The sequence below is a fragment of the Amyelois transitella genome, chromosome 20, assembly GCF_032362555.1.
Source record: "Amyelois transitella isolate CPQ chromosome 20, ilAmyTran1.1, whole genome shotgun sequence".
NCBI lineage: Eukaryota > Metazoa > Arthropoda > Insecta > Lepidoptera > Pyralidae > Amyelois > Amyelois transitella.
The window spans coordinates 8,129,795-8,144,285 of NC_083523.1; the positions used below are offsets into that span (position 1 = coordinate 8,129,795).

The following is a 14,491-nucleotide window of genomic DNA, read 5'->3' on the forward strand; positions in this document are numbered from 1 at the left end:
GCCTTAGTCACCATTAACGACATCCATGGGGAAAGATATAGAGTAGTTCTATTCAAAAGTGACGGAAACCACACGGCACTTAAGAATTTTAATCTTTATAAATGAAACAAAATAAAATCAGTGGTTTTCTTACAGTGAAAAAAAACCGACGCAGTGTTAAAATTTCGACGTCTCTGTGTGTGTCACCGTAGCTCCTCAACGAATCAACCAATTTTGATTTTTATATCAATGTTGTTCATATCACTACATAGTATAAAACAAAGTCGCTATTTTAGTCTGTTTGTCTGTATGCTTAAATCTTTAAAATTACGCAACGGATTTTGATGCGGTTTTTTGTAACAGGTAGAGTGATTCAAGAGGAAGGTTTTTATGTATAATTTTTTCCGAATTTTGCACCCGTGCGAAGCCGGGGCGGGTCGCTAGTGTTTATTTAAAACAAATTTAAATAGGAAAGTGCCGTGTGGTTCCCGGCACCAATACAAAAAAAAAAGAATAGGACCACTCATCTCTTTCCCATGAATGTCGTAAAAGGCGACTAAGGGATAGGCTCACAAACTTGGGATTCTTTTTTAGGCGATGGGTTAGCAACCTGTCACTATTTGAATCTCAATTCTATCATTAAGCTAAATAGCTGAACGTGGCCGTTCAGTCTTTTCAAGATAAGCTCTGTCTACCCCGCTAGAGATATAGACGTGACCATATATATGTACATACATATATGTATATGGTCACGTCTGTATCTTTTCATTCAGTGTCGTTCCCCTATACATATAGGAGAGTGACACTGAATGATCTATCATCCAATAACATTATTATTCAGAATGTTGATTTTTTTATTTACAAAACGCTTTAATATCCTACCGATATGCGAGAGTGAAGCGTGAGGAAACATGCCATCGTGACATTAAAAGCGCTCATCACAAACAATTGACAGTCTCTATTTGAAATAAGAGTACGTTTCAGCATCAGAATTTAAATATTATTTTTTGAAATTGGGTTAGCAACCTGTCACTATTTGAATCAATTATATCATTAAGACAAATAGCTGAACGTGGCCGTTCAGTCTTTTCAAGACAAGCTCTGTCTACCTCGCTAGGAATATAGACTTGACCATATATATGTATGTATAGGAAAGTGACACTGAATGATCTATCATCCAATACCATTATTATTCAGAATGTTAATTTTTTTTATTTACAAACGCACATGCCATCGTGACATTAAAAGCGCTCATCACAAACAATTGACAGTCTCTATTTGAAGTAAGAGTACCTACTCAGCATTTAAATATTATTTTTTGAAATAAATGAATATGCAGTGCCGTGTGGTTCCCAGCACTAATACAAAAAAAGAATAGGACTACGCCATCTCTTTCCCGTGGATGTTGTAAAAGGCGAATAAAGGTTAGGCTTATAAACTTGGGATTCTTTTTTTTGGCGATGGGCTAGCAACCCATTTCAATCATTCAATCATTAAGCCAAACAGCTGAAGGTGGCCTAATAGTCTTTTCAAGACTGTTTATTGGCTCTGTCTACCCCGCAACGGATATAGACGTAAGTATATGTATGTATGTATGAATATGAATATTACTTTTTATTATAACGTTACAATAAATATGTATAAACGTCTATATCCCTTGCGGGTAGACAGAGCCAACAGTCTTGATAAGACTGATAGGCCACGTTCAGCTATTTGGTTTAATGATAGAATTGAAATTCAAATTGTAGCGTAAATATAGCGCTTTATTCTAAAAATAGATTATTGACAACAACAAAATCTTTCGTCGCTTGAAAAGTTAAGAATAAAACCTTATTAGTCTCAATTATTGAAAAATGCGACCGGAAAACGGGTAAGTTAGCATCGTGAAACACTTCCAATATTCTACCCTAAGAAAGCTAAAGTAATACACTGTAATTTTTAACTTTATCCCGTTTATAATAAGGTTTATTTGAGAGGTTTAAAAACCTCCTTATGGTGGATGCGTCTAGGAAGTCATAGTGTAGCAAAATAGTAATGAATATAAAATAATTGGACGTACTGGATGATACTCCATGCTACGGCGCGGTGCAAAATTATCCCATTGCAATTCAACAGTTGCTACAAAAGTACTGATAGCATTGCAAACATGTGAAAAGAATTTTGTTGAAAAAAATAAATAAAAAAATCTTCAATATTTGTACCATAAGTCCATTACTTATGGTAAATTTTGTTAGTTATCTTTATAATGTTTTAGAATAGAATAATTTTCAAAATTGGATACAAGGTATCACCTATCGACGTCACATCACTTAAATCTAATTATAACTAACACCGCTTCCAAAGCGCATGTGTAGAAGAAGCGGCGGAACATACTACACTGCAGCATTTTCATCGTTCATTATTTATTAAACAATATCAAACTGACTTTATAGTGGGAAGGCCTAAACGAACGTATCTTGATCAAATTAAGGCCATTCTGGCAAAGGATCAGGTCAAGGTCCAAGCCAAGGAAGTATGCAGATATCGTGCCAAGTGGAAAGATGTAGTCTCTGCCTACCCCTCCGGAAAAAAGGGTGAGATTTTATGTATGTTTGTATCAAACTGACATTTGTCAAACTGCTTTAATTTGTACTCTGCGCATGACCGAATCATTAGTCACGCAATTTCATCTTCTTTCATATCACACCATTCCGTTATCAGGATGTTTCTAAATAAATCACTAAATTTTACATACTCCTTAATGCTGACAATTCCATCGCATAGATTCCACCATTCTGCAAGATGTAAACTAGTGTTAGATCCTATTCCTAAACTCACGTTAGTTCTTCGTATAGCCCAAAAGTTAAGAATAGTATATATGTATAAATATAAAAACAAAAAAAACATTGCATGATTAAATAAGAGTATTAGTGACATTACGTATCAGGCCGTAAGCTAACAAACTATAATTAGAAAAAACAATATTGAACGATTTAAACTTTTTAATTAGATAACGGTTTACGTACGGCTATCACTTATCACATCTTCATGTTCCAAAATTTTTGAATTAAATAGTAAATAATTTAACTTCTTTCGTAAACCATATCTTGTACATTTCTTGAAAAATGTGAATGCCACTTTAATAAAAAATATTATTTTGCAAAATCTTTATGGAACAATTCTTTGTACATAACAAAAAAAAAAAAAATTCAATCGTTCTAAAAATAAAAAAAAAATCAAATTAGATTTTTCTGCTATCGCTACTTTCGCCGGCCGAGGTCTGTATATAAGGATGGAGGCACACAGAGCGCTGAACATAACATTCTTGTCTTTCATTCACAACACTTGTACCTGTGTGTAATGCTTATAACTTAGTACTAATCCCTTTTTTGTGACAGTTTCGGGTAATGCTGTAGTTTTATTTTCATGTGAGTATTGTTTTATATTTTTCTAATTAGTTTTAATTATTATTTTGTTAATTATTTTTTAAAATTATTATAATAATAATTTAAATTGAAAATAATTTGTTTTTAAACTAAAAAGTAACGTAACTAAGTACTTTTAGTTTCTGGTAATACTTTTTTTTTATAAATTACATTAATAAAATAATCTTTATTTATATCTTTAACGTAGAAAACATTTTGAATTAATGTGTTAATAATTAAGTACATTTTTTTAGTTAAGATTCATTCTTAAATTGTTTTAGATAATAAATAACAAAATTTGAGGTTACATAATAATAAATGGTGTTTTGAGTGATTAAGAGTAATAAAAAAATCTTAATAAAAAAATATCACATAATTTTTTGAAGTTAAAATATTTATTAATATCTACTTAAGTATCTATATACAAATTAAATCGTTTAAGTTTAAGAATTCAGTTCAATTCAGTCACTATTATTTTAATTGGAACTTTTTTTTTCAACATACTCGTTATTACATAATGATTTGAATAAAAAAAAAGAAAAGATGCCGAAAGAAAAGCTGTTTCGTTGAACCTGGGCATGCATTTTTATGAAATTCTCACGAGAGCGAAGTTCCAGGCAAAAGTTTATTAAACTATAAAGACCTGGGCGAAATATAATTTATATGTTTATTCACAAATTCCTCAGAAACAATATAATATTATTAACATTTTCCACCAACTCTGTGATGTGGAGAAAGTTAGGAGTTATTTATCACTTTTCTTACCTCCATTTTAGTTGAACAATGGTATCATAAATTTTTGAATACATCCACGGCGTGTTCATTTCAAACCTAGATTCATACATATAGTCACGTCTATATCCCTTGCGGGGTAGATAGAGCCAACAGTCTTGAAAAGGGTGAAAAGCGACGTTAAGCTAAGTTATATAATAAATTAAAAAAGAATCCTATTCTTTTTTACTTTTCTACCACTCCATTTCTTTTCCATGGATGTCGTAAAAGGCAAACAAGGAATAGGCTTATAAATTTGTGATTGTTCTTTTAGGCGATGGGCTAGCAACCTGATAGTATTTGCATCTCAATTCTATAATTAGGCCAAACAGCTTTACGTGGCCTATTAGTATTTTCTGACTGAAAACTGTTGGCTTTGTCTACCCCGCAAAGGATATAGACGTGATTATTTGTATGTATGTCAAAAATAATAGCCGAGCCGAAACTTCAGGGCATAGAAAGTTGAAATATATGTTCCTTAAGGAGCACAAGGATGTCCTGTTATTCCCACGGGAATGTAATTACAATTTATAATAGGCAAAGGTTAAAAGGTATTTTGTAGTGTCAAAGCTCTAGAGTGGTTTCACGTTTCGAATTGTACAAATTGAATTTATCTCAAAGCAAGTTTTCTTCGTTATAAAAATTAGAAAAAAAACATACATATAGTCAAGTCTGTATCCCATGCGAGATATTATACATAGCCAACAGTCTTGAAAAGACTGAAAGGCTAAGTTCGGCTGTATGGCTTAATAAAAAGAAATTCACGAAAAATATTCACCTGATTTGCATACGGACTGAAGTACGGCCACTTTCCGAATTTTAATCATAAATAATTTTAAAATTAATGATTGTTGAGTTTCTTCCTTACCATCAGTTTTGATTAGAAAACTTTATTGACAGGTTCACATTTACAAGATAACCTAACAAACATGTAGATACCCCTTTCAATATATATATATTGTGATGAAGCGAAAGAACTATGCAGGGATATCTACTTCCCCAGGAAAGAGGTGTGGTTTTATATACATATAACTATTTTTTAACCGCGGCTTCGGCCGGCTTTAGAATATGAATTTATTTTCCAAAGTATGTGTACATAACATATATATATATACATACATACGGTCAGGTCTATATCTCTTGCGGGGTAGACAGAGCCAACAGTCTTGAAAAGACTGAATGGCCACGTTCAGCTATTTGGCTTAATGATGGAATTGAGATTCAAATAGTGACAGGTAGCCCATCGCCTAAAAAAAGAATTCCAAGTTTGTAAGTGAACGACATTCATGGGAAAGAGATGAAGTGGTCCTATACTTCTTTGTACTGGTGCCGGGAACCACACGGCACGGTACTTAAATCATTATAAGGTAAAATTTGCCAAAACAAGAGTTCATAACATATGTAAGATAATGTATGTAAGATGTCAAAATTAAAATATTGATTATGGTTCCACATCCAGTTTCCCCAAGATGTTTTCCCTCACCGTAAGAGCATCGGTTAGTTTTTTAACTAATGTACATAACTTCGAAAATTGTCATTGGTACATGGCCGAGGTCTGATTCGAACCTATGCCGTTTTTCGCCTCACGCATTTAACCACTTTACCGATTCGATTCGAATTAAGTTATGGGTATACGAGTATTATTTCAAAGTTTCATGAAAACCCTTTCAGTTGTTTCTTGCGTGAATGAGTTACAAATTCTATCATCAAGCCAAAATGCTGAACGTAACCTATCATTATTTTCAAGACTTTTGGCTCTGTCTACCCTGCAAGGGATATAGACGTGACTATATGTAATGTTATGTATGTAAGAGTTACAAAACAACCGGATCCTTACAAACATTTGCATTTTTATTATTAGTTATTGTGAGATAGTCCGCCAGTTTGACTATAAACAATAGAGGAAGTGGCGTTAGTAAAAAAAAAATATTTGTAAGGTACGCCAATGAATTATTGATAACTAGAGGCCGCCCGCGACTTTGGAATCCCGCGGGAACTCCGGGAAAAACGTAGCCTATGTGTAATTCTGGGTCTTCAGCTACCTATATACCAAATTTCATCTTAATTGGTTCAGTAGTTTTTGCGTGAAAGAGTAACAAACATCCATACTGACATCCTGACATACAAACTTTCGCATTTATAAAATTAGTAGTATATGAACTCAATACTTGTAGTCGAATAAGTTAGTATTTATGGGGTAACGAGTAAATTAAAAAAATCTCTGCCCGATTTTATGAAAAACTTGGTACAGTGATGATCCCTTTATATATACAAGTTTCACATAATCGGGCAGAGATTTTTTAATTTAAATAAGAGATAGGCTTATAAAGATTCTTCTTTTAGATGATGGGTTGGCAAATTGTAGTGACAGGTCAATTTAGACATTCGAATTGTTTAAAACACAATTAAAAACATTATTTCAAAATTCCCCATGGTTCCGGTTTAAGGAAAAAAATTTAACCGAGGTCAAAGTTCAAAAAAATGTATATAGGATGTATTTTTATTGATATATTAAAGCAATGTCGTGTTCACTGGAATAACATTCCTAAGAAATCTCTATTGAACGCAGCTGTCTAATTCTCAGTAAAATGTATTTATTTTTTTACAGTTATCGTGAAATCGAATACAAAACAAAAAAAAAGAAAATGAGGAAATCAAAACAACGTCACTAAAGAATTGTCGGTAGAATCAGATTATATAATAAATAAAGATCAACGTGGCGTTTCAGTCTTTTCAAGACTGTTGGCTCTGTCTACCCCGCAAGTGATATAGAAGTGGGTATATGTATGTATATATAGATAATCAGCTTATCCACCTTTGTTATGTCCATTTCCTTGGACCCAAACTTGCTTACGATTAGATGGATTTAGGTTAACCGCGCAAAAAAAACGCAACTAATAAAAACAAAAATACAAATAAGAAAAAAGAATGGTTTTTCAATTTGAAACAGCATTTATCATAGTTCTTTTTTATCAAGAGCGTTAAAATTACAAGTCAATTTAAGATACCTCATTACTTCGAATCTTGAATTGGTACCTACACACATTTAAAAACTATAAAATTACCCAGTGATTCGAATTTCATATAATCACTTCTATATCCCTTGCGGGGTAGACAGAGTCAGCGATCTTGAAAAGACTGAACGGCCACGTTCAGCTGTTAGGCGTAATGATAGAATTGAGATTCAAACAGTGACAGTTTACTAGCTCATCGCCTAAAAGAAGAATTTCAAGTTTATAAACCTATCTCTCAGTCGCCTTTTACGACATACATGGGAAAGAGATGAAGTGGTCCTATTCTTTTTTTCTATTAGTGCCGGGAAACACACGGCACGTAACGTCACTCGAATATACATTTCGGTACATTATTCCAATCCAGCAAGAAATACGAATCGGGAAGTATGCAACTGATTTTATTAAAAATACAACCTTATTTGTATTTTCATAATACACTAACAAGATACAACTCGATAACAATGCCTTTAATATAACTAACGATACGAATTTTCTATTGTCTTTATACGTAAATCATTATGTAAATTCTAATGGTCATGTAATCCTCTACTTTATTTGCCCGTGTGGGAGATCCTACAGAATACATATTGATTACTTCCTTATATTATTTTATCATTATTGGAGTGTTTGTGAACGAGTGGTTACGGGTTCGAATTCCATGGGGCAGTGAACCCAATGATTAGTTCTGACATCTGTGACCCGGTCACGGATGTCATACGGAAGTCGCTTCGTGTAAAAAAAGGGGAACATAATTAACATTCGTACATACATATAATCACGTCAATATCCCTTGCGGTATAGACAGAGTCGACATTCTTGAAAATACTGTAAGGGCACAGATATTTATCGAAAAACAAAAAAAATTAAATTTCACATTTATTCGCTAAAATTGATTGTATCTTTTTATAACTTTAGTTTTAATATGTATACATATATCACGTCTTAATCGTCTTAATGGGGTAGTTAAAGATAATAGTGTCGTTTAATAAATTGCACCTATCGGAAAAATTTACTATTTTTAGATACGAATATAATGTATCCCGAAATATATAGTTACACTTTGTCAAACGGCTTGTACTAATTAGGTACCTGTCTTACCTCTCGCGGTCTCTCCTGAGACATTCTTAGGATGTATTTTGCGTATAAAATGAATTAACATACATACGTATAAATATGTAAAACAATATGTAAAATGATATAAATCTTGGGGCACTATCGCATTAAGACTTTCCTGTCACAATAGCTGTAAGATGTAAATAAATAAAATAAAAACATTATAAGAGCTCACGTGTACCACCTCACAACTCATCTTTACCATCCGAGAGAAAAAAAACATACATACATATAATCACGACTATATCTCTTCCGGGGTAGACAGAGCTAACAGTCTTGTAAAGACTGATAGGCCACATTCAGCTATTTGGCTTCAAGATAGAATTGAGATTCAAATAGTGACGGGTCGCTAGCCCATCGCCTAAAAGAAGAATCATATTTTATAAGCCTACCCCTTAGTCGCCTTTTACGACATCGATGTGATGGTGATAGAGTGGACCTATCCTTTTTCCTATTGGTGCCGGGAACCACACGGCACATAATATAATAAAAAAAACCCGACACAAGTCTCGCATTTACAGTCCCGATGTAAATGCGAGACTTGTGTCACGAGATACTAACTCAACGATACGAAAAAGAAAAGCTAATTTTAAAAATGAAATTGTTTTCCATTTTTCCTCCCAGAACTATGCATTATTGATCATCGAGTGTAACAATGTGAGATTCGCACGGATGTGGCTTTCAAAACACATTGTTGCGGTTGGCCATTTGAGCAATTGCTTATTTACAAATCGAGATTAGGTTGCATGTATTGCCAGGAATTTGGACATAATTGGCTTACACTAGGATTTCAGTGAAGAACATGTGTCGTGTGGTGTCCCTATAATATAATCTATACTAATATTATAAAGCTGAAGAGTTTGTTTGTTTGTTTGATTGCGCTTATTTCGGGTACTACTGGTTCGAATTGAAATGCTTTTTGTGTTGAATAGACCATTTATTGAGGAAGGCTTTAGACTTTATAACATCACGCTGCAACTTTTAGGAGCGAAGAAATAATGGAAAATGTAAAAAAAATTGGGAAAATTATTCATCCTTGATCTTATCTTCATCCTTATAAAATATATAGTATCGTTGAAAATATATAGTAGGTACCTATAAAGAAAGCGCACAACTTGGTCTGACAGATGCATGATGAAGACAACTGACGTTGTAAATTATTCGGAGTCTATCATTAACCAAAACTATTTTTTACTTTCAGAATCATGTCTTGCCACTGGCTCCTCATCACGTTTTGGTTCAGCCCGGTCAGTCTCCAGTACATCACCACAGGGGGAATTGAACCCATGGTTGAGAACCCTCAGAGCAGTCCACCCTTCTCCCTTCCCTATATCAACTATCTCAGTCCTGTTTCGCAAAACAACGACGCTGACGGCCAAGCCGACACATTAAATGACAACTTCAACGAATTCTACAACAGACCAGAGCCAGACCTTCAAAGAAGAAGACGAGGAGTAAACTATGAAGAATCATACTGGTATTCAGATCTCACTGACAATGACAAAGGCTACGCAAGTAATGAAGATAACGAAATAACCCAAAAACCATTACTCGCAACGTACAATTTAATAACTGATGATAATGCGACGGAGATGATGTTTCCACTCGATAAAAAGAACTTCAGTCCTTGGGGGGGAAAGAGAAAGCAGAGGGCCGATGCAGAGGCCACATGGACCTGGAAGAGATCTAACGGTTTGAGAGAACCAAGTATGCCAAAGCGAGTACGCTTCAGCCCTTGGGGAGGCAAACGGAGCGGGCAGATGATTTTCAAGCCAAACTCTAAGAGTACGAGGATTATTTACGCGTCTGCCTTGCCAGAGTTGACTGGTATTGTCTCGAATTTGTCCCCAACAGGCAAAACATTTAATTGGGCTGGTCTACAATTGATACCCACTCATAATCTGGCTAAAAGACATCCAGCCCAGGGCCTCGCTTACAGCTCACCGTTGCAAGGAAAATTGTTGCGAGACGCGTTACCGTTCAAGGCATTCTTCGAACTGATGCCCAAGACTTTCAAACCTGGACATCCATATTACGATGTGAACCTGAAGAAAGATGGAAAGAGAAAGGTGAAATTCAGTGCGTGGGGAGGTAAACGCTCTCCGCCAATCATAGGGCCCATTTGGACCCCCACTCCTACTGATATTAAAGAGTCGACGCTTAACAGCATCTTGTTAATACGAAGCCGCGATAACTTGAGAGACGTAAAGGCAGTGTAATATGGACATTTTCGAAAATTTTAACTCCTGAACTTCATAATTCGATGTTTGTATTAGCTTATAATTAGTGCCATATGTGAATAGGAACAGACCATAAAAGACAAAAAAAAAAACTTGGGGTCACGTTGAATGAGTACTTAATTGGTAAATAGTATGTTTTAATTGAACTCAAAAGCAACTGTTAGTAGTAAAAGGTTTTGTTCATTATTTATTAAAAAAAATACTATCATTTGAAGTGTCTGAAAAAGGCAGGTATATAATACTTCTGAGAAAAAAAGCATGTCTATTTGTGTTTTTAATTCCAATATTTTTTTGGAAATTACATTCCACGGGAAACCCATACGAAGTTTTGGAGTTATTTTACCCCTGACGAATGGCTGGAATCGTCAGGAGAAAAGTCAACTTAAACTTGAGTGTTGCCATTCGATAGATAGTCTTTTATCGATACATATGTATTAATATCTATAAACTGAATTAGGCACTGAACGGATACATAATAGTATTTAAAAAATATAATTATAAAAGAATCGATAGATAAAACGAACTATCGAATTTCAACAACACTACTTGAAGTGATACCTTGGTGGCGCACTAAGTCATTGTTAATACATTTGTAACTTATTTATTACCTCTTATAAGATAATAATAAAAGTATTAAGTTCAAATTGATGTTATTTTGTTTATTTACGCTTAAATTATGAATGATTTGGGTTAAGGGAGAGTGTGAATGGGACCCGTAGAGTGTAAAGGCGTAGACGAACATACCATAATCAAGTCGGGCATAAGATCAGGTCAAGAGTACCCTAAACCGACGAGCTTGCATGAGAATTATGAATGTGGATGAAGCGAAAAAAGTATGCAGTGCAGGCAGTGGAAAGATTGACTTAGACATGATTTTATGTAAGTATAACACAAAAAAATTAATATATTTACTTTACTAACTTAACGATACACACACGACAAGCACACTACGGCTGCGCCACAGGAAAATAAGACTTTGATCCACTTATAACTACGATCCTGGAGAGAGTAAGTCAACTTCTTACAACAAAGCAACTCCCCCATGACCTCCTTGACCATACCGAATAAAAAAATTGCTAAGGCTTCAAACTAGCCAGAGAAGTTTACATACTGGTCAGTTTTATGGTGAACAAAGATATCAAAAGAAAGTCAGTTACATTTAAATAAAAAAAATATTCATATCATGAACAAATATACTTTTGAATAGTCAATGATTAATTATTTGCACTATTTTTAACCGGCTTAAAAAAGGTGGTTGACCTGTATGTATGTACGTTGTTTGTTCGCATTTGTTTCACTGATGTCATTTTGATGCGGATTTCAGGAAAGTACCTATTTGTTACACTTAGAACAAGGTTTTAGAAATTTAATCGACTTCAAAAAAAGAAAGATATCGATTGGAGGCGGTTCACTTTTTACAAAATGTATTCCTATATGCTCACCACTCTGGAGAGGAGCCTGGGCTATGCCATTGACCATGGATCCTGGATTGGGTGAGTCAGGTTTTTACACGAAGCGTCTCCCATTTGACCTTTGCAGGGATAGGATCGATCATGATAACACATACAGTTTTTGTATGTACAAGTTTCCTCACAATGTTTTCCCTCAACGTAAGAGCATCAGTTAGTATTCAAACTAATGTACATTTAACTACGAAAATAGTCATTGGTACATGGCCGAGTTGGGATTCGAACCTGCGCCTTTCGGCACTTCACCCGATGCTCTAGCAATCAAACTAATGTTAAAGTTAACTCAGAAAGGACTCAATGTGCTACAGTAGGAAATGAACCTGTGCATTACGCTCTTTTAATCCGGCATCTTAACCGATTGACCACCGACCCTCAGTTTAAACGTGAATATATGTATGTATGATTTTATTCGGAGGATAAATGAAGACACCAAAAAAAATGTTACTTTGTGATATCATCTCGGTCTTCTAGGACATAATGACCTACATTAATATAAAAAACTATCAGTTTGTGGTGGCTGTGTATTGTTAGAAAAGTCATTCACCGATTCCTTTTATTTGGTTTGATCAAAGTTCACAATACAGTTCAAATTCCCATACTATACCATTCATAATAGTATCTATTATTAGCGACACGTAATTTGAAACAAGTATCTATGAATATATCATGTGGATTCTATATGGAGATACATTGTAACTCGTAAGGGTTCCTACTTCACAATGAAAGTGTAAATTTAGTTTAAGAGTTCGACTACCTACTTATATTGTGTTGTGGTGTTCATAAAATCACACCTCTTTACTGGATACTTTGTTATTATTTCAGCTATAAATCTCTAAATGCAGCTTGTAGATTTAGGACACTCTTGAACTGAACTTTTGCCATTTAAAAACTAGTTTTAAAGAAGTAGGATCACATCTTAATGATAAACATTGACCGTCTTTAACAACACGTCAAGATCGCTGAGCTATATTCTTGGATGTTTTACCTTAATCATAATCATAAAGTTTATAGTTTGAACCTTTTGACATGACAGAAGACCTTTTTGTACTGTTCAAAAGTATTTGTTGTAACACAGATCTATACTAAAATTATAAAGCTGAAGAGTTTGTTTGTTTAAACGCACAAATCTCAGGAACTACTGGTCCGAATTGAAATGTATAATAAAATTAAAAGCCAGTAGTATGTGAAATTATGTAATTTTAATTGCAAATGGATTTTTCAAACATTAATGAGTGGCACACATTATCCTTAAATCAGTTTTAGGCAGTTCTTAATATAATGTGACAGCCCGAATCAGTGTCAACCGGTTTGCTAAGCTGTCCGACCTTCAGCTTGAACGCTTCTTCTTCAAACGGAGGCTGCATCTGACCACGACCAAATAATCCAAGATCACCGCCTCTTTTTGCTGATGAACAATCGGAATATTTACTTGCAATATCAACAAATGTTGCATCATTAGCTACAATCTGTTTACGGTAGCCTTTCAAGATGTCTAAAGCCTCTTCTTTAGTACGAGTGATTGTTTCTTCTCTCCATGATGACGGGCGGCGGCTCTCGCAATGTTTGACAAGGATGTGGCTGCAACGGATCTCACCAGGGTCCGCAGGGGCTTCAGGCCGCTCCCATTGGGACTTCTTTGTGTACATGTTGATGAAGTACGTCATGCCAGTGGAGCGACTAGTTCTCATCTCCCATCCCTCAGGCAAAGGGGCGTCATTGTCGTTGGACATTCTGCAATGGGTTTTTTGATTTTTTGTTGGTACATTCATACATACATATAGTCACGTCTATATCCCTCGCGGGGTAGACAGAGCCAACAGTCTTGAAAACTGAAAGGCCACATTCAGCTGTTTTAGGTGTATTTTGTTGGTACTTCACAAATAAGTATGTGTAAGATAAGTTATCCTATTTTTTAAATGAAATGAAAAAAATGATTATTTACCACAAACGTTGCATTAGAATCGAAATAATTTGGTATGTTTTGACGTTAAGATAGATAATTTATACCTACGTCTTATTTAGATATTAATTCACAATGAAAAATTCGTATGACTACGGGAAAAAGGCAATAAAGGATACTAAACATTTGTTCACCATAAAAACCAGTTTCTAACGATGTAAAAGCGCAAAGCGTTGTTTAAAAATTAGTCAACTATAACCTATTTAGAAATAATCATTTGATAAAACAAAGTAGTGTTGAACTTACCTTGATTAACAGGGTAACTTCTGCTATCGATTTGATGTGGTATTAATATGTATTTACCTAAATTATGATTACTAAAAGCAACAAACAAAACTTTTTCGACGCCGTCCGACATCAATCACGTAGGAAGCTTGTTGTTTATTTGACAACTTTGACAATGACAATTGACAAATATTTGACATTGACAACTAAAATGTTACTATCTTGAATTTCAAAGGAAAGTGATATCAGGTATTGCCACTATAATAAAATCCGTTTCCAGCGCCATCTCTTAAATCATTCTCATAAGAAAGTATTA

At 34.5% G+C, this 14,491-nt stretch overlaps 2 protein-coding genes across 3 annotated transcripts in view; one reads left to right on the forward strand and one right to left on the reverse strand.

Annotated features, from left to right (window-relative positions):
* LOC106131657 (putative peptidyl-prolyl cis-trans isomerase dodo) overlaps positions 1-14,337 on the reverse strand; it is a 28,582-nt gene extending 14,245 nt beyond the window's left edge. Inside the window, exons 1-2 of one of the 2 annotated variants that reach the window (XM_013330825.2) lie at positions 14,197-14,337; positions 13,171-13,721 (exon numbers count right to left, since the gene is read on the reverse strand). In XM_013330825.2, coding sequence (XP_013186279.1) covers positions 13,250-13,720 — 471 coding nt within the window. In that variant the 5' untranslated portion in view covers position 13,721; positions 14,197-14,337 and the 3' untranslated portion in view covers positions 13,171-13,249. Of the gene's footprint in view, positions 1-13,170; positions 13,722-14,196 lie in introns of those variants that run through there. The other variant, XM_013330824.2, reaches the window with a different exon arrangement.
* On the forward strand, positions 9,487-10,606 carry LOC106131405 (uncharacterized). The gene has a single exon (XM_013330518.2). The coding sequence runs from the start codon at positions 9,487-9,489 to the stop codon at positions 10,498-10,500; it is 1,014 nt and encodes a 337-aa protein (XP_013185972.2). The 3' UTR covers positions 10,501-10,606.
* Positions 14,338-14,491: the final 154 nt, after the last annotated feature.

Coding starts and splice junctions, on each gene's coding strand:
- LOC106131405 (XM_013330518.2), top strand. CDS start 9,487: ATGTCTTGCCACTGGCTCCTCATCACGTTTTGGTTCAGCCCGGTCAGT.